Source organism: Uranotaenia lowii, chromosome 1 (assembly GCF_029784155.1).
Source record: "Uranotaenia lowii strain MFRU-FL chromosome 1, ASM2978415v1, whole genome shotgun sequence".
In the NCBI taxonomy this organism is placed as follows: domain Eukaryota; kingdom Metazoa; phylum Arthropoda; class Insecta; order Diptera; family Culicidae; genus Uranotaenia; species Uranotaenia lowii.
Genome location: NC_073691.1, coordinates 109941995 through 109963768, shown reverse-complemented (window position 1 = coordinate 109963768; position 21774 = coordinate 109941995). Strand labels below are relative to the sequence as shown.

The 21774-nt window shown below is 37.2% G+C and overlaps 1 protein-coding gene across 1 annotated transcript in view; it reads right to left on the bottom strand.

Moving 5' to 3' along the window:
* Positions 1 to 1426: 1426 nt before the first annotated feature.
* LOC129737798 (uncharacterized) overlaps positions 1427 to 21774 on the bottom strand; it is a 51973-nt gene continuing 31625 nt past the window's right edge. The window contains exon 3 of the mRNA XM_055728960.1: positions 1427 to 1559. Within this exon, the coding sequence (XP_055584935.1) occupies positions 1427 to 1559 (133 nt within the window). The remainder of the gene's footprint in view (positions 1560 to 21774) is intronic.

The following is a 21774-nucleotide window of genomic DNA, read 5'->3' as shown; positions in this document are numbered from 1 at the left end:
TCAGAATTCAGATTCAGAATTCAGATTCAGAATTCAGATTCAGAATTCAGATTCAGAATTCAGATTCAGAATTCAGATTCAGAATTCAGATTCAGAATTCAGATTCAGAATTCAGATTCAGAATTCAGATTCAGAATTCAGATTCAGAATTCAGATTCAGAATTCAGATTCAGAATTCAGATTCAGAATTCAGATTCAGAATTCAGATTCAGAATTCAGATTCAGAATTCAGATTCAGAATTCAGATTCAGAATTCAGATTCAGAATTCAGATTCAGAATTCAGATTCAGAATTCAGATTCAGAATTCAGATTCAGAATTCAGATTCAGAATTCAGATTCAGAATTCAGATTCAGAATTCAGATTCAGAATTCAGATTCAGAATTCAGATTCAGAATTCAGATTCAGAATTCAGAATTCAGATTCAGAATTCAGATTCAGAATTCAGATTCAGAATTCAGATTCAGAATTCATATTCAGAATTCAGATTCAGAATTCAGATTCAGAATTCAGATTCAGAATTCAGATTCAGAATTCAGATTCAGAATTCAGATTCAGAATTCAGATTCAGAATTCAGATTCAGAATTCAGATTCAGAATTCAGATTCAGAATTCAGATTCAGAATTCAGATTCAGAATTCAGATTCAGAATTCAGATTCAGAATTCAGATTCAGAATTCAGATTCAGAATTCAGATTCAGAATTCAGATTCAGAATTCAGATTCAGAATTCAGATTCAGAATTCAGATTCAGAATTCAGATTCAGAATTCAGATTCAGAATTCAGATTCAGAATTCAGATTCAGAATTCAGATTCAGAATTCAGATTCAGAATTCAGAATTCAGATTCAGAATTCAGATTCAGAATTCAGATTCAGAATTCAGATTCGGAATTCAGATTCAGAATTCAGAATTCAAAATTCAGATTCAGAATTCAGATTCAGAATTTAAATTCAGAATTCAGATTCAGAATTAAGATTCAGAATTCCGAATTCAGATTTAGAATTCAGATTCAGAATTCAGATTCAGAATTCAGATTCAGAATTCGGATTCAGAATTCAGAATTCAGAATTCAGATTCAGAATTCAGAATTCAGAATTCAGATTCAGAATTCAGATTCAGAATTCATATTCAGAATTCAGATTCAGAATTCAGATTCAGAACTCAGATTCGGAATTCAGATTCAGAATTCAGATTCAGAATTATTACCACACGTCCAGAGGGGGCGGGGCTAAGCCCGCGGATCCCTGGTCGTTCTTCTGGGGATCAGTGAGGGTGGGTCTACATCACCTTCTTTTGCACTGGCTAGCTCGATCTGGATGTCAACGGAGGACCTCAAGGTCGGCTTTGTGCCTACTATTTATACCCAGAACTCGGAGGTGATATTCGTGTGGATGTTACAAAAGGATATTTAGTTTTAATTGTGTTTTATTGTGTGTTTATAATTTCTGTGTGTTTTGTGTATTGTGTGTTAAGTGTACTCACGTCGGTGCAGGCCTGCGGCGGGGGATCTCGGTTCTCAAGTGGCGGTTCCGGTGGCTCGTTGATGGCTCGTTGGTGGCTGGGAGATGGTGATGGATATGTGGCGATCAACTAGGGTCTTGGCGGTGGTCTGGCGGAGGATTGGCGAGAGTCTGACGGTAACATGGTCTTGGCCTGGCGGAAACCTAGTCGTGGCTTTCCGATGAATTCGCTGTGGCTTGGCGGCTCGCCGGAAACTTGGCGTTGCCCTAGCGTTGGTCCAGCGATTAGTGGGAATCGTCTAGTAGAGATCCTTTGCCTAGTTTATTGATGGAACGAGGCAGGGTCTCTTAACAGAAAGTAATCTTCCGGGGTGGTTTTAAGGCTATCAACCGGCTTGGTTGAATAGTGGAGCAGACACGACACCATGTGGCGGGCACGTGTAAGCGAGGCACTTCTTCTAGTGGTTCTTGAGCCAGTAATTTGCTGGAAATTCCAGCGCGCACGGGAAAGTCCGGGAGTTGTGTGGCGCCCCGGCAGCTCGGAATTACGCAGAAGCTGTGTCTTAGGCAGGGATGGAAACGAAAGGATTTTGATCCGACAAACGTTTAGTCGTCAAGTGTACAAGTCGCGATCTGTACAAACCGAGAGCAAAATCATATCCCCTCGATAGATGATTTTTATTGAAACGATGATGGTTGAATACCGACAAACACATTTTGAGATTGTGTGTAGCTCGGGGAGGAGAGCTACCCTTTTTGCTAGCGAACTTTAACCAATCGCAACGTACGCTTGGCTAGCTGAGAGTGAGTGTCTTACGTACACAGATCCATGTGGATCCCAATCGGATGGCGCAAACGAAGCTACAACATATGACAGACGACGTGGATGGAAGTCCAACTGTCGGCCGGCACATGTTGAAGATTTGTTTTGGCTTAGCGCACGGACATGGGAGTTTTAACTGATTTATTCAAAATTTATTACTTTGTTTCAGATCACCATAGCGCTTCTATTAATAATTAGCTTGAATTGGTATTAATATGATTTTTTTAACTTTTGTATTGAAAGCTCCAAGCAGAAGCTGATAAAACTGGAATAAAATCAAATTGGTTAAAATGAGGTGCTTGGGAATAAAGAAAAATCCGGAAAATTTCTGGAATTTCAAAGCTTTGCCTGGAAGTTTCCACAAATCACCGGGAAAGCGTTATTTTTTTTAATGTTCATTTAATTGATATTTAGTGATATTTCAGTAAATCATTGAACAGGTATCAGCACCAGTTCGCTACATATGAACATAAAGATAAAGTTTTGCCCATTTTGTAGTAAACTGTTAACAGTTTGGAAACTCAATTAAACTTTTCTGATTTAAACTTGGACGATTTTATGATTCCGTGATGCGAAGTGACATCAAACGTCTAAACTTGAAGAACATATTCGCTTTTTCTAAACGCAGTTTGTGGTTGATATTTCTAGTTTTTCTTATTAAAAACTTGATTTGATACCTCAAATATACCTTTTTACTATACTATTTTTTAAATATCAAGTCTGTTATTATTAGCTGACCAGAAGGGCCTGCTACAATAGCCCTCGAATCCCTGGTCAAGCCACGGGGATTCTGGTGAGGGTGTGCCTCATGCGGCCTCTTTTGGTTGGCTCAGCGGAGCAGAGGTTGCGGAGAACCTCGGGTCGGCTATGACAAGGTCGTGACGCTGGTCGAGAATCCAAAACACCGGTCTTTTTTGTTTAATTATTTATTGTCCTACCTTATAAATTGGAAGCTGTGTGTAGTGTAGTGTGTGGGTGGCCGGCCAACTGGAACTCTGCTGCTTCGGGATACCTCGGGGTTTTGGGACGACACGTGGGGGACAGAATAATGGCGGTGCCGTGTTCACGGCTCAGGGTTATCGGGGAACCTTTGAAGGCCCAGACAATGGTCGAACGCTGGTTGTTGTGCGTCGAGCGGATGTCGCTAATCGCTGGCTAGAGTCGCTAACCCTTACACTCGCCGCTCAACCTCCGGTAAGCGCACAGTGTGACGATGGCAACTTCCGGATTTTACTGCTGGTTGAGGATGGCGGTCGGGTATATTCGGCGACAGTTGACGATGGTACGGCCTAACGATTAAGCTCACGAATCCAGGCTAATATTAATGGGTCCTGTGGAATTCCGGGAATTAGCGAATTGGCGAGCTACCGGGAGTGGAAACTATTTACCTGATTTCGCTTGATTTCACAGGCACGGAACTTTTCCCTTCATCCGATGATGTTGCTGTTTCGGAAGCTGAGCTGGGAAAGAACCTCATGTTCCCGGTAGCGGATATTGCCTTATTCCCTTTTCCACTTTTTCAATAGTGATTGTCCCTTATCTTTATTATTCTCCCTTTAGCGTGCTGTCTCTCTCTAGTCATTATCCCTTTATTCCAGTTTTGTGTATATTTTGTGGTAAGTGTTTTGTGGAATGTGTTTTTGAATTTGATGTGACCGTTAGGAGTTCCCTATCTAATTCTTTTACAATTTTTTACAAGTTTTTATTTTTAATAGTTTTTATTTAGGAATTTTGAAAATATTGGTTATAGACTATTCATTTACACGGGACATGATACATAAAAACAGATGCTACATAAACCAGGCAACATCTAGGCGTTTTCTTATGGGTACTCTTCGTGAGTGGCATAGGGTAACTGACCCAACTGGTAACACTACCCTATCTCTCCGGAGAAAAATAAATATGACAAATATTTATTTTTCAAACAAATAACGAAAAAACAAAACTAATATTTTTGCTACCCAGGGTTGAGTTGCATCTTTCATGCTCTCGAAATTCACAAGAACAAGTTTCTAAGCATAAATATCCTCAATGAATCTTATCATTAGTCAATGTTAGACCATTTATCTACGCATCTACTCTACTTTGAGCGGTTTGATGAGCCTTATCATCTCCTTCTTGTAATCTCAACCAATTTTAAGTTGAGAGAAAGAGTTCCAACTCTTCTACAAACTACTTTGTGAACTCTACTCGATGAAGTTGCCTCCCAATGGCAATCCGTTTGTCTATCAGCGCGGTTAGGTGTGCTTACTGTGGTTCTGGCCACTTGTTATAATTCGCGTGGGGATTTTTATTCTTTCTCCAATTATCAATTATTGGTTCGCGACGGATTTGGATAAACGATTGGCTCGCGTGTAACGCCGGAAAAGTACTTTGAGAAACCGAGCTTCGCGCTATCCGAAAATTGTGTACTACCGGTGGCATTGTCATTTATCAGTGCTATTTCGAATAGGCTATTACCGCGCGCAATTGTTTATTCAAAAACCTAATACACGTAGACGAATTTGACCTTGAGCAGCTATTGACACTTGGACTTACACTGAAACTTACATCGAATTCACAATACTTGGACAAGTTGAAATAAATAACATTGATGACGTAGATAATATTGACAAAAGGACTTATATATTTCTGTGACTTTGACATTTTAATCTTGGCTATAAATAAAATTTCAAATATTTTAACGAATTAAAACAAAGCATGCAAATAAATAAACACTTATAAAATGGAACTTCACGATCAGCTGTTTTCATCGATCCCAGGTTTGAGATCGGCAGCTGAGAAAATGCCTAAGTTTTTCCCTTGCTCATCCTGTAGTTCGTATGAGTTTGTACCACGTCTCGCAATTATCATGCATGGCACATAAGCAGGACCTAATTTTGCATTAAAAGAAGCAGGGGCAGATGACAAAACAAAATTCCTTTTATAAACTTTCTGTCCAATTTTATATTCTGGTGCTAATTTTCGTCCTCGAAGGTTATAATTGTGTGTGCTTTTCTCGTGTGCCTTTTTGAGGTTTTTCACAACGAGATCGTAGATAATTTTATCAACCCGGACTTTTTCCATTTGTCTTTCATTGTTAGTTTGATCTTTCAGAATGCGATCTAATCGATGTTGTTCTCCTGACGAAACCATTTCGTGTCCAAATAACACACGATATGGCGAAAAACCTGTTGAGGAGTGGGTGGTTGTGTTAAGGGTACATTCGATTTGGGAAATTTTAGTATCCCATGTTCGTTGATCTTGTTTAACATATGTCCTAATACATGCATTTATGCTTCTATTAAGGCGCTCCACTGGGTTGGCCTGGCTGTGATGCCGAGCATTCGTCCAGTGAGCAACCTTGTAGCTTTCGAGGAAATTCTTGAAATTTTTGCTAAGAAAAACAGAAGCGTTATCGCTAATTAATATTTCAGGTACGGAGTAGCGACGGTACCAAAGCTCTTCGATGGCTTTGATCACTAAGTCCGTTGAAATTTTTTTCATGGGCACGAGTACAGTCCACTTTGAGAAAACATCTAGCAAAACTAGAAGATGGCAGTTTCCTGCTCGACTTCGGGGCAAAGACTGTATAAAATCGATGGCCAGCATCTGAAACGGTCGGGTGGTCACTCGTTGTCTGCCCATCTCTGGATGCTGAGAGGTGTAAGCTGGCTTACACTCCTTGCACACTGTACATTGGCCGACAATTTTGCGTACCGTATTCATCATTTTCGGCCAATGGTAGTGCTGCTTGAGCTTGGCCAACAACTTCTCACATCCAATGTGAAACGATGATTCATGCTGTGTTTTAATTAATTTTGCTCGGACATTTTCAGGGATACAGATTTTCCACTCGAATCTATAATCAAGCGAATCGCATTTTGTTGGAATGAACTTATACAAAATATCGTTTTCAATTCTATAGTCAGGAAAATTTTCAGGCGAATCAGAAACGGATTGATACAGGGGCGCATACCATTGATCTTTAGCTACATCTATCGACTCCACCGCGCGGGATATCGCATCAGGCACTATGTTATCACGGCCCCGTCGGTGTCGAATGTCGAAGTCGTAGCTTTGGAGCTCAATGCTCCAACGGCTGAGTCTGGATGAGGTGCGCCACTTGCCCTTCATAATATAGGTGAGTGCCGAGGCGTCGGTGGTCAAAAGAAAATGAGTCCCTTCAATGTAAGGCCGGAATCTATTGATTGCGGATAAAACCGCGAGGCCCTCTTTCTCTGTGGCTGCATATGACTGTTGGGCGGGAGAGAGCTTTTGGGAAAAGTACGCCACAACTTTTTCCCCTTCTGGGTGCTCCTGCGTCAACACTGCAGCGATCGCAGTATCGCTCGCATCGGACTGTATATTGAAAGGCAATTCGAAGTTAGGGTTAGACAATACCGGTGCTGAAATGAGGCGTTCCTTAATTTTGTTAAAAGACATTTCTGCTTGCTCTGACCATTTGATGTATTTCGGCTTTTTCTTTAATAAATTAGAAAGTGGCGCAGTTATTTCGCTAAACTTGGGGATGAAGCGCCTGTAATAGTTCGCCATCCCCAAAAAGCGGCGAAGCGAACGAATCGATTTTGGTCTTTCGTAATTTACTATCGGCTCAACTCTTTCCGGGTTTGGTCTAAGACCGTCTCGAGAAATGATATAGCCTAGGTACGGCACTGATTGAACGCAAAATTTTGATTTGGTGAGATTTATCGATAGGTTGGCTAGTTGTAGTCGTCTTGCGACTTCACGGAGATATCGGATATGGGAGTCGAATGTATCGCTCACCACAACGATATCGTCTAGGTAGACGAATAAATTCGGCTCCAATTCTCCGTATCCGAGAACGATGTCCATTGTTCTTGATAGAACTCCCGGGCTATTTACCAGACCATAAGGCAACCTACAAAACCAAAAAAGTCCACGTCCCAACACCGAGAAGGCCGTATATTTGCGAGATTCAGGATCGAGCGGGATTTGCAGAAATGCCTTAGAAAGATCTATTGTCGACAAATACCTGCTCGGCCCTAATCTGCTCAATATACGGTCTTGGTGTGGGAGCGGATAGGCATCTCTCTTTATTCGGACATTGAGCCGGCGTGCATCTAAGCACAGCCTGACTTCACCATTTGGTTTCAAGATCGGAACAGTTGCAAGTGACCAATCAGTTTGGCAAGGTTCGATTACTTGTTGGGCTAGCATGTTATCAATTTCCGCGTTTATTTTTCTCTGCATGACCGGTGATGTAGGATAAGGGTTAAGTCTGATTGGTGGTGCGTTCTTGAACTCATCGGCCAGTTCAATTTTGTGCGAGAACAACGAAGTGGTTCCGAGCACTTCACCCTCCCCCATGACTTTAAATAACCCCTTCACCTCTTCTAAAATTCTTGCCTGTTCTGGACTTAGTTCTTCCTCTGATTGATTTTGTGCATTTTCATCATTAGTGACTATTTCGGAAATTTCATTTTGATTCTGTAAATCAGGGCAAATATTGAAAACTTTCCAGAAATCTTCAAATCCGAGGATTAGTGTTCTGTTAAGTTTCGGAGCAACAAGTGTAGTGATGATGTGAGTTTCCTGATTAAAAGTGATGGGGAGGTTTACACAGCCTATGATCGGGATCGATGCACCTGATGCTGTTTTCGCTTTGGTACTGGACGGAAACAGTTTCAATTTAAGTTCGTGAATCAATTTTTCAGACCCCAGCCCAAGCATCGTTTTTTGTGCTCCACTATCTAGCAATCCAACAAGTTTTTTCCCAAGTACATCGACACTCACAAAAGGTCGTGCATCCCCCTCAATTTTAATCAGGAGCTCATCCACCTCTTCACTCCCCTCTGTGTCATATTCGCTACTCTCTACTTCTTCAAACCAGTTTTCTGAGAACGAATCGGAATTATTTAGAGGGTTTTTCATTACTAGTTCAACTTCCCTCCTTGAGCTGAACTGATGCCGTTTTTTTGACACCATGGGCATATTTTTGACAAAGTATTCTGAAAACCGCACATTCTACAAAATTTTACTAAAAGCTCCGGACATTCTTTGTAGTGATGACCATGGTTTCTGCAGTTGTAGCAAGTACCTATGGGTGGTCTTTTGTATTGTTCAACTAATTTGTTCAAAGTGCTATTTGTTGATCCCTCCATTGGTTCTTGTGCCTTGAGTGTAAAGTGTTTTTCGTTTTTTGTAAATTCACGTCGTGCTTCTTCTTGTTTTCCATTCCCAAACCTTTTCCCATTATTTCCATTCCCTTTGTCAGGTTTTTTGTAATATTTGTGAAACGTTTCATTTGTATAAATTTCGTTGACCTGATTGAAACTAGGTTTGCCGAAATTGTTGATGGGTTTGGGGAAACTACTACCCATATTCTCATCAATAATTCGACCATATCGTTTCAATCGGGACAAAGTTTTAATATTTGCTCCAATTAGTGCATTTTTATAGTCATATCTTAAATTTCGCCAAATAATTTGAAATTTTCTTTTTCCAGGTATTGGGTGTTTCATCGATTGAAACAACTTCAGCATGTCATGAAAATAGTCGCTGAATTTTTCTCCTCGAGCATGACGTCGGTTAGATGCTTGAATTTCGAGCTGATAATCAAGATCTGGGGGAAGAAATTCGCGCTTTAATTCAGATTTTAACTCTCGCCAAGAACGGAAATCTTTATTTTCTAGTCCTTCCATCAGCCAATCTTTGGCTCTGCCAGAAAATAAATGTATTGCACTTCGAAACAGTTCTTTATCACTGATGTCCTCAGCATGACTTCGAATTTTGACCTCTTTCAAAAATTCTGCAAGTTTTCTACCATTATCTTTTCCTTCGTATTTCAGTTTCCAGTCTGCCACTGGAATACGACGAATATTTCTAATCTTTTTGTATTTGCGTTTTCTGTGCTTTTTATCGCTGTTCTCGGAAGAAGAGTCAGTTGAGCTACCCAAACACGAGTTTTCACTCGAGCTCGAGAATTCATCTGAAAATTCTTCCGAAACTTCTGATGAGAAACTAGTTTTCCTGTTACGTTCATATCTGTTATTTTTGTGTTTCTGTTTCTTTTCCTTATTATTTTGTTTTTTCTTCTCCGACTTGTATTTGTTCGTCGAAATATCTGGATCACTATAAAACTCGGATTCATGAGAACTTTTCTTTAGATTTTCATCCTTTCTTGTTTTAAATTTCAATTCTTTCCTATTTTCCTGCTTCTCTAGTTTTTCCTTCCTTAACTTTTCAAAATTGATTCGTCTTGTTACTTCTTCCTCACTTTCACTGCTTGTTATAAAATCTTTCTCATCTTCTACGTTTTTCAACATGGGAAGGTCAGACGTACCTTCTGATTCTGAAATTTCAGTTTTTGAAAATTTCATTAAATTTTCATTCAAATTTATCAAAACTTTTTCCATTCTTTTCTTTCTTTCTAAATTTTCTATTGCTTCTTCCATTCTTTGTTTTTCTTCCCTTATTTTTTTCTCTCTCATTTCCTTTTGCTGTAAAGTTGTAGAAATTACGAATTGTTTTAGAGCTGGAATTAAATCTCCGATATTATTCGCATCCCCTTTCTCAAGATTTGATAATTTATTAATTATTTCCTCAGATCTTCGTACAGACAACTGCATTTCTTCTTCATTAATTCCACATGCTCCCTCTTCTAGCTCTTCAACATTTTGTAAAGTGGTTTCATTTAAAATTTCTATTTCAGATCGAACATCTTCCAACACTTCGTTTAAGTCAGTCCTGAGCATTTCGGGTTCCTGAGCTCTTTCTACCTGAACCGAAAAATCTTTGAAATATTTTTGGAACAAAAGTTTAACCTGATGTCCAAGTTCCATGATTTCGTCCAAGTGTTTTCTAGCATCAGCCATTTTAGAAAGCGAAAGAATTCTCATATGGTAATGAATTAAACGCGTTTTAAGTTTTTCTTTATCATTTGCGTGTAGTTTCGATTTTTTTAGAGTATCCCCGATCATCGCGATTCGAAATCTGACAGGTGAAATTTCTTTAGATATTCGTTGCCACGGCGGTGCATAAACGACATTTTCTTTTTCTCTATCATCCTTCATCGCGACTTTGAGATTTCTTCTCTTTTTACTTTCGTGATCATCCGGATCATACAAAATATTTCGAATTAGCAATTCATATTCTACTTCATCAATGGCAAGGTGGGCTACATTCATGTTCCGGTACATTGAATGAAGATCCATTGTGAAGAAATTTGTTGAATGGAAAATTAATAAATAAATTGAAAAAACTAGAAAGCCTAATTAAAATCGAAATAAATAACAAAAAAAAACGATTCACGACGAGAAAATAAATATTTGCACGCTGACGAAATAAATAATTAAAATGAGCCAATAAATAAATCAAGTTAAAATAAGCACAGAAATATCCACAGAAAAATATGTTCACAATACTTTTTCGTAAACGAAATAACGAGAATCAAGACCCATTAAACCAATCACAATTTTGGTAATCACAATTTGGAACAAAACTCAAAAAGAAAACCCGAATTCATTGAAAATGTTTAAATCTTGGAAAGCTGCTTTTGTGAGCGTACGCGCACTAGTAGATAGCAAGAAGATCAGCCATGGGATTCAAAATCCAATATTTAAATTTACACTTTCCCCAATTAGTATCACCAATTTTGCCAATTACTCTATAACCACACTCTAGAGTACTACGCCTTTGGAAAAACCTAACTTTCCCTATCTTAGACACTCCTGTAATTAAAGTTTTGGATCCTTGGCCAGCTCTGTCTAATTAAGTTGGGCGCCAATTATTATTAGCTGACCAGAAGGGCCTGCTACAATAGCCCTCGAATCCCTGGTCAAGCCACGGGGATTCTGGTGAGGGTGTGCCTCATGCGGCCTCTTTTGGTTGGCTCAGCGGAGCAGAGGTTGCGGAGAACCTCGGGTCGGCTATGACAAGGTCGTGACGCTGGTCGAGAATCCAAAACACCGGTCTTTTTTGTTTAATTATTTATTGTCCTACCTTATAAATTGGAAGCTGTGTGTAGTGTAGTGTGTGGGTGGCCGGCCAACTGGAACTCTGCTGCTTCGGGATACCTCGGGGTTTTGGGACGACACGTGGGGGACAGAATAATGGCGGTGCCGTGTTCACGGCTCAGGGTTATCGGGGAACCTTTGAAGGCCCAGACAATGGTCGAACGCTGGTTGTTGTGCGTCGAGCGGATGTCGCTAATCGCTGGCTAGAGTCGCTAACCCTTACACTCGCCGCTCAACCTCCGGTAAGCGCACAGTGTGACGATGGCAACTTCCGGATTTTACTGCTGGTTGAGGATGGCGGTCGGGTATATTCGGCGACAGTTGACGATGGTACGGCCTAACGATTAAGCTCACGAATCCAGGCTAATATTAATGGGTCCTGTGGAATTCCGGGAATTAGCGAATTGGCGAGCTACCGGGAGTGGAAACTATTTACCTGATTTCGCTTGATTTCACAGGCACGGAACTTTTCCCTTCATCCGATGATGTTGCTGTTTCGGAAGCTGAGCTGGGAAAGAACCTCATGTTCCCGGTAGCGGATATTGCCTTATTCCCTTTTCCACTTTTTCAATAGTGATTGTCCCTTATCTTTATTATTCTCCCTTTAGCGTGCTGTCTCTCTCTAGTCATTATCCCTTTATTCCAGTTTTGTGTATATTTTGTGGTAAGTGTTTTGTGGAATGTGTTTTTGAATTTGATGTGACCGTTAGGAGTTCCCTATCTAATTCTTTTACAATTTTTTACAAGTTTTTATTTTTAATAGTTTTTATTTAGGAATTTTGAAAATATTGGTTATAGACTATTCATTTACACGGGACATGATACATAAAAACAGATGCTACATAAACCAGGCAACATCTAGGCGTTTTCTTATGGGTACTCTTCGTGAGTGGCATAGGGTAACTGACCCAACTGGTAACACTGTTTAGATTTTATAAACCATTTTCATGAAACTAAATTCATAAAAATCTACCACCAAACTTCACAGATTTTTTTCGAGACGTGGAACCCTTATCAATTAAATTACATACTTATAAAATGTTTTTTTTTTTTGTTAAATGTTTTGTGTTCTTTGTTTATTGTTAAACTAATTAAAACTAGCACACCCGATACGCTTTGCTACACTTTCTTAAAATAATTAAACATTTCTTAAAAATAATTTTGATTTAATAAATTTGCATCCTCTTATAACGTAATCAATCAGAAGCACTCTTTTGAAAATGAAAGCTGCTGCTTACTTTTGTAATGTTAATGCAAATATGAATTAATCTCTTAAATTTTATATTGTTCATTATATTCTGAACATGGATTGTTTTTTTACCAATATACGAAAGAGTGATTTTTTTGCAAAAATATGTTTGACTTTGATATTTTCAGTATGGCATGTTCTTTTTAAATTTCATTTCGAATTTCCTACGACCACGACACTTCTTCTTCTGAAACGAATTATTTTTAATGTAGGATTTAAATTTTTGGTCCATCAAAATGTTAAATCAATTAAAATTCAAATAAATGTTCAAATTTTCAATATTGAAATTGAACATTAAAGTGATTTTTAGGCTACAATCATGTCTACATGCCTATATCTGTTTTTTTTTTCTTAGTGCATTCGCCAATACATCGTAATTTTCATGATTCTTCGTTATATGATTTTAAAGAAAGGTGCAATATGGACCTATGTCCACATAAAAAAAAGATTTTTTATAAATTATCTGAAATTGCCAAAAAGTCGCTTATTCTGTTTTATGTTCAATAAAAGGTTAAATTTGATTTAATTTAAACAATTTAATTCCAATGACATTCAGAAGTTCATATTGCAAGTGGATATTCGAGTATGAGAACTCGTCTTACAAAATTGGTAAACAAAAGTTCGAAAAAATGAATAATCTAGATCTGCAAAAACCAACATTATCAAATAAAAAATTTTATTAGACTTTATTTGTTTAAGGGGGAAGTAGGGTCTAACAGGTAAAAAAAACATCATTTTTACGAATTTTTTTTTGAGCCATCGTTCAAACAAATGAACAAGAAGTACTGCAAATGAACATTTAGTAATTTTTTCGTAGAAAAATACTGAAAAATGAGCCGGTGACGGAGCACTTTCGAGGATGCCTTTTAGAAAACAGGATTTGCGGTGGACACTGTATCTCGAACAGAATCATCTGAAGTCAAAAAATCAGAGCAAAATATTTTTAATAGATGTTTCCTGGACCCCAACGATTTTATTTAACTTAAAAAACTTTTTATGAAATTTTTGTGGCTGTTTGAAGTAAAAACTACGATTTTTCACGAAAAAATCCGCATTTTTTATTTGTAAAATCTCCCCAAAGTAAAAAAAAAAGAAAATCGTTGGGGTTTGGTATTTTATATGTAGAAAACATGTTCCAAATTTGAAAAGAATCGGTTCAAAACGGCAGCGCGAATATTAAAAGCGAAAGAGTAGAACGAGGACTTCCAGACGAGCAAAATGAAAACGCGTCCGCACGTGTTGGAGTACAAAATCAAAGAGAACTTTATTACGTCAGAATATACAGTGGTATAATGTGTTAACTGTCAGAGTGGTATAACAAAACTAGGGGTGATCAGTTGGATACACTTTAATATCGGTGAAGTAGTTTTCAAATGACGATGTCCACTGACTTTAAAAATGTGCTTTCGAGAAAAACGCGTTTGAAGTTTCTGGCGCCGAATTCTTGCAGTATTAGATAAGATGAGATAAAGGCCTATAATTTCTACAGTTTTGCTTCGATTGACTTGAAAATTTGACACAACATTCTTGAAATGTTGTACAGTAAGAAAATAAAAAAAATAAAAAAAAACGATTTTTTGAAAGTGTTAGACCCCCCCCCCCTTAAATACAAACACATAAATTTCGTAGAAACCTTTAAGTTATTATTTATTTCTTTTATATGCATTTTTAATTCATTATTCTGGCATAAAAGATTCAAAATCTTGTAAGATTATAAATTATACAATTAAATTAAGTTATTTCGAATTGATTTTAATTCCCGTAAAAAATAAGGACACAATTTTAATTGCTTGATTGGTATCTAACCCCTTTTTGTGGAAATATCTCCGTTTATTTCACGACATTCTATCGAATTAACCTTTAACTGATGAAACCCAAAAATCAGCTCAAACCTATTCAGATATGTTATTATATAGAATTAAAATGAGATACACAATGCTTCCAAATTCATCTTTCTTCGAAGTGTCAAGAACAGCGATGGAAAAAAAATCGCTTCTAACGATTTTGAGCAACTAACGACCAACATTCGGACTCGTTCCAATTGCTACTGGCAGGCGACGCCCTGTGTTCTGCTTATGTTGCATAGAGAGATCTCAGAGAGTGGAGAGTTACCAGAGACTCGAAGATACAAGAACAGAAAAAATCCTATTGCGTGCACTCGCAACGCTATCCCATATCTATTAAGCGGGCCATAGACTACACAAATTGGCCTGTACAAATTCGATGATTCCGCGTCGATTGTTTGATCTATGCTCGCCCACACACTATACAAACATATTTCACGCGAACACAAATGATTGCTGGCGAAAACAGCAACAGCAACAAAAAAAACCATCTCCACCCCGGCTGGGAGAATGTTTTGTACAAAATATTTCGATCCCGACCGATTTTACTCCAACCGTTTGGGCGCTCATTCAAGCAGTGCCATACACTATGCAAATCGTGCTCACAGCGACAAAATTTCATCGAATTTCATCGCATTTGTACAAATGTTGTGTAGTCTGTGGCCCGCTTTATAAACCTTGTTGCGCGTGGTTACGACAAGCTACGAATCTCGAAGGATACAAATCCCGAATCTCCCCGATCACGGTGTGTTACAACTTGCGATCGGATCGAATCATGGTGTTCATAATCATGATTTTTTGAATGATCCTGCTCTGTTGTATGTTGCTTGGTCGTTCGTTCGTTAGTCGTTGGATTCGATTCGTTCGCAAGTCGTTATTGCTGTACTGTTGAAAAAAAATTCCTCCGATTGTGGGTGGGAAGGGGGTGTGGCAGTTTCTGTTTTGTGACCATAGCAACAGGTAAACATATGACCCATTCCAAGCGCCTCTCAACTGGAGAACCGATTTTTATTTTTCACTAGCTGATTTTACCCGGCCTTGCTCGGGTTCGCATAACATATAAATAAAAATGAGTCGCTGGACTTTTCGAAATTTTGCAAGCTTCGTAATCATCATTAGATATAAGAAATTTTGCCAATTTTAGGCCATGTTAGCTTTGTTAGTCTTTTTTAGGTTTTGATTGCAATTATTTATTGTTTTACTCGTGTTCAAAAATTTGAAAAACTTATAGTTATGAGGTTTGTGTTCAAAGAAATTTAAAACTATTTCCCTTGAATGCTTGTTCATCCTATCATAACAAACATTTTTTTCACCCACCATTTCTAAGGAAGCTTAAATAGCATTTACTTGATATCTTCAGCTGATAGAACTGTTTTTTTTAACTTTCACATCTCCCACCCCCCATCATTCCCATCTCTTTTAGAAATCATTCCACTTTTCAAGTTGGATGATCTCCCTGTACAATGGTAGATTCAAGTTTAAGTTACTTAGAAATTTTCAAAAAAGACTTCCGAATCTTGTTGAACCATGTTCAAAACTCACTTTGCATGTTTTCAATTGTATGTGTGCTTTTAAAAATCACACTCCTTCGTGAGTACTTTATCTTAAACGTTAAAAGTTCCACTGATAGTTTTTTTGAAGTTATCGAAAACAAACTATCCTGAACCGAAGTTACCATTATAATGTTATGAAATAGATTTAATTTGAGGTATATTTCAATGTTTCCATTGTTGGACACAATCATCCCATAAATTATTGTGAAAAGTGATCAATGTTGTCAAGTCACATTGATGACCAAAAATGGCTCAAAAGTTAGAAATTTGCCAATGAAATTGAATTGTATAAAACTCAAAAGCATAGATATAATATTTTTAATCAATTTTCTATAGCCCAGTTTGAATTCCTCGAAGGCTATCTAAGAGGCTGAAAGCTGAATCTAATAAACTTTTCTTTCTCTATGAAAAATCCCATAAATATTAAAATGATTGGCTCTTAAAAGCTGGAATTTATGAAAATCGGTTCATAAGTTTTTCAACACTCAGTCCAAATTGTTGTTCAGCTGAAAAAGTCAATTCATTCTTCACTGTTCAGTTCACTGTATGTTTTTGTAGACCCTCAAGCCCCCAAGCGGTGGTAATGAGCTTTGATAAGCACTATGAACAATTCTTGTCAATATCTATATTCCTAACAGGCTTGTTAGATTTTTCAATTCAAAATGTAGGCATATTATTGCATCCAAATATCTCGTACCGGTTTCACGTGCTTTGAAGTAGAATGACAAAAAACACCCGCCGAAATTTTCCCTTTCAAATTTTGAATGCTCAGTAAGCTTTGATTTGCTATCCACGTGTACTGTGGATGGTCGTTTCTAACGCCCAGTCCATGGGGTGGTGAAAACAACCCCGCCAAAGGAAACGAAAATCGGTCGACAAAATGGTGCCATGACTTTCGGTTCGTGGGAGAAAAAACGAAAGTTGTATGGGAGGGTCCCTTTTCCTAAATGGGAGGGGCTCAAAACTATTACTAAAACCTTACCATGGTACAAACACATAACTGTACCAAATTTCAGGCTGATCGGTTAAGCGGTGTGAATTTGTATAAGCACCTGTATGCACCATACAAACAAACATACAAACAAACATATATACACAGAAAAAAAATCTGAATCCTTAACATAATCTTCTATATTAGAATGAAAAACCGCGCTAATAGCTTCTTTTTCTTGCTGACATTATGTTCAAACAAAATAACAAAGTATCCATGGATTAAATGCAAATAAAATTCAAAAATCTTTATACATGTTAAATTTTATAGATACACTAGCTGATCCCGTACGAACTTCGTTTCGCTTTAAATCATTGGTTCGTCAAAATGAGTTTAGAAAATGAATTCGAAGCATTCTTTCAACAATTTTGGGGAAAAAATTCAACAGTGTTTAAAGTCGCTATTATTACTATTACTTGAAATTCAAATTAAACGGTTGATTGGATTTTTATTAAAATTTATGTGAGAGTGTTTTCTTCTCGATCGGTTGCAAAATCTAGACATTATGGCAGAAACATGTCCTATTTGTTTATGTGCACGACTCTTTTGCTTGACCTTCACACTTAAATTGGTATCAGTTAACTGCCTCGAACAAAATTATTGCACAAAACACTGAACTTTCAATGAAACCCTCTTTTTCTGTCCCGTGGCCCGAAATTCGATAATTTAAACCAATTTTACGTTCCTCACAACTCCGTTGTGCCATTTTATTTTTTTCAAATTATATGTAAAATAACGTCAGGAACTTGAAAACAGTGAACAGTGAATATAGACGCCCCTTTCGCCGACCCTTGACACGGAACATGCTACCATAGTTTATAACCCTCATCTGAACATTTTCATCTCAATACGATGCATGATCACGACAATATCGCGAAAACAGTGAGCTACTAACATGGGCGGCCTTTTTTCTACCACGATTCAAAACTTGACTCCTGAAATCAGTTATCTTTTCTGTTAAACTCCCATGTGTCAATTTTCATTACAATTCTATGCTCAATCAAGAGAATATCGTAAAAACAGTGAACAGATAATAACCCCTTTTGCTGACCCCTGAGTCAAGATTTGAAACCTGAAAGCAAAAGAGCGTCCCTCAAAACTCCTATGCGGAAATTTTCATCTCAATCCGATGTAGAATAACGTCAAAATCGCAAAAACATTAAAGTTGGGTATGGACGACTCCTTCAGCCGACTTCTGATCCGCAATTCGAAACTTGAAATCGATTGCTCGTCCCTCAAAACACTCATGTGCTAATTTTCATCACAATACGATCTATAAAAACGCCAATATCGCAAAAACATTAATCAGTGGATATGGACGACCCCTTTTGCCGACCCCTGACCCTAAATTTGATAACTGTAATCGATTGCTCGTCTCTCAAAACACTCATGTGCAAATTTTCATCACGATCCGACGGAAAATAACGTCAATAACGTGAAAACAATATTTGTCTTGTATGGACGACCCCCTTCAGAAGGGGTCGTCCAAAAATCTAAAAACATTTTTCATCATTCCTGGTCCTAATGAGCATCCATGCCAAATTTCAGATCTCTAGCTCTTAAGGCCTCTATAGACTAGAGGACAAACAAACAAACAAACAAACAAACAAACATACAGATAATTGCTTTTTATATATATAGATTTTTTCCTTCGAACAAATTCATAAGACTTTGATGGAAAATAAATTTCTCATAAATTTTTTTTTGTTTAACTGTCCATTATTGAAACTTCAAACTCAAAGAATATTACTAGAAAATCCAAATCGGGCCCCGTATTCACATTAAATCCCACGGAGAGACTTTTGAAGGTATAACAAAACATTAAAATGAAGGCACTAGCACAGGGTTCCATGCAAAATTAGGGCCAGAGTATATTTTGGAAACCTGAAGTTTGTATGGAATTACGTGGATTTTGTTCGGGAAGAACAAAAAAAACAGTTTTTCACCAATAAATTTGAACTTTATGAACCGATTTGTCTTTTAACTTGAATGTTTTAAGCTTTAATTATGACAATATTTCATCTGAAGAACGCATTTCGATTAGAGTTATCATAAAACAGTTATTAAGCTTTTAAATAGGTATATGAGCATCGATTAACGATCATTTATTTTTTATTTTTTGTAATTGACCCACCAGAAGCTAATTTTTGAACACAATATCTTTTTTTATCATAATCCATATCGAAATGGGGCCTTGGGATACTACAGAGTTTCGTTGATAGTAATGAATCGATACTTTTCAGAAATTTCCATTAAAATTTGATAGAAGAGAAGAGCAGAAAAATACGGTTTTGTTAAAAAACTGAAAAGTGGAAAAAGTGGCGCGTTGTGACGTTACGATTTCTTTTGCTTAAATTTGGATAACTATTTGTTCAAGAAAAATTTCTTTTGATTTGATATTGTAGCAAATTTAATTCTTAACTTAGAGGTATGTATGTTTTTTTTTAATGTGTGATATGAACGTTGCAAACGTTGTGACCACATGCTGGAATGGGTCATATTTAAAAAAAATCAACAAAATGCTCAAAATGTAGAAGAAAATAAAAATTGACAAAACTTCCATAATTGACAAAATTAACATAATCGTCAAAATTTGAAGAAAAAAATTCAAGTATCACAAAAGACAAAATAGACAAATTGATATTTTTTTCATAGTTTCTAAAGTCACAAAATTGACCCAATTGTGAAAATTGACAACAATTTTAAAAATGACAAAAATATTAGAACTTAAAAATGACCATAAATTAAGAAACCATCAAAATGACCAAATTAATTAGTTGAATGAATTTGAAAAAAATGGACAAAATAAACTGCTTTGATAATACATATTGTCAGATGTCAAAATGGAAGCTATTGAAAAAAAAAAATACAAAAGTAAACAAACTGACTAAATTGACAGCATTGATAAAATAGAGGAAATATACCTATTGGAAAAATTTAAAAAAATCACAACATTGGCAAACTTGGTAAAACCAATAAAATAGACAAAATATTAAATTAAATGAGATACAGTGAAGCAAAGCAATGAATGGATGTTTTTGTCTGAATTTTTTTAACTAAATTTTCTGAAATAGCGGTAAAAATTTCCGTTGAATCCTCGCGCATTTATGCACCTTAGTATAAATTTATTCTTAACAATTACAATTATTGTAAAATCAGTGTAATACAATAGGACTGTTTAAAATTGTTTTCACTAAAACATATTGAACCAGTTTTTAAATGTTGAGAAACAAGAATAAATTACGTACCCAATAAATCTAACATCATACAAATTGAACACATTCTATGGCAAGTGGAACGACTACAAACTACGAATAAAATAAAAAACGACATCAGTTTTAACGGAAACTTTGCAAACGGCATGGGAAGATTTAAAAAGTTCCAAACAAATTTCTCATAGAACAACGCCCGTGCGTATGTTTTTTTTGTATCTATCCATACACGGGCGGTTGGGTAACTCGAGAGCAAAACAAATCCTAGCCATCCTACCTAACCAACAAGTGCCGAACTATGGGAGTGGTTGCAACAAAGATGTAAATCCCAAAGTGTACAAGTCTCGAGTTTCCCCGATCACGGTGTGTTACAACTTGCGATCGGGTACAATCGTGTGCAAGAGTGACACTCAGGGCAGAAACACAGTGCACGCGAGCGAGCGAGCGAGCGATTCGCTCGCACACTCATCTGGCGCAACCCCTTATAGTGTAGTTTTGACCCGTTATCGGAAAAGACTGGGTTAACTCCTTTTTCATGTAAAGTCCTTGTACCCCTTATAGTGTACACAGCATGTACGTCAAAGCAGAGGTGAAAATTAGTAATGTAAGCATGTAAAATCTACACATTATTTTGGAAGCCCGCTCTGCGATGTCAGCCCTTTGATGTTAGCCCTTAAAATGTCAGAAGTATGGAAAGAAAATAATAAAAACAAATCAGTTAGTTTTGAATTTCTGTATTCGGCAAGGAATCATTTTCATGCTCCTGTTATAGAATAGGAAAATATTCAATCAACTCAATCTATTGAACTGATCTTTCAGCATTAACCGATTCATTGAATCGTCGAACGAGATCGGTTACGGCAGAAAGAGTTCTATATTCTGAATGACAAGTTAAAAAACTACCCTTTATTTAGTAAGCCAGCTTTTCTAAATAATGTGTAAAATTGACTCGAGGAAACGACACTTTTTTTGACAGATCTCGGCTGTTCGCAATAATGGGTCAATTTTACAAGTTTAAGGTGTTGCGCCAAATGAGTGTGCGAAGAATCGCAACTCATTTGAACACGTTGAAAACTGTGAGACCGTTCACAGTGCAAGCGACGCGATTCGTACTATCGCGCGAAATACCATTCGGAAAATTATCCGTCGCAGCAGTCGCGTGAATACTTTGTTTTGGTTCACCCAAACTTCATATGAACCTGCACTGAGATTATTTCTCGGCAGTTTTATTTGAAAATATATCGCGTTATTTTTAAATATTATAAAAAAAACGATTTTCCTCGACTAACTTTTTAAATAAATTCGAAGCAGAGGTCAATTTCAATAATGATAAAGTTTTTCCAGCATATACCTGTCGTTTGTCCAGTATATGGACGAAATGGTGACCAGCAAATTCTGAAGAGAAATTCGTATTATTTTGCGGCACGGTGAATTTGTGCTCTTTGTGCTGTAAAAACACATTACTTCGGGGGAAAATTTAAACATTGTGAATTTATTTTTTTCGCCAAGCTGCATAAGATGCATATTGCATATACCGGCGCGGGTTTTTTTTTCTCTAATTATTTGAAACCTTTGGAGATTTTGCTGACTAATTGCGTGGTCATCAGGTCTCGCACGATCCAAATTTTTTTCATTCCATTTCTAATTGCTTGAATAATTTAAG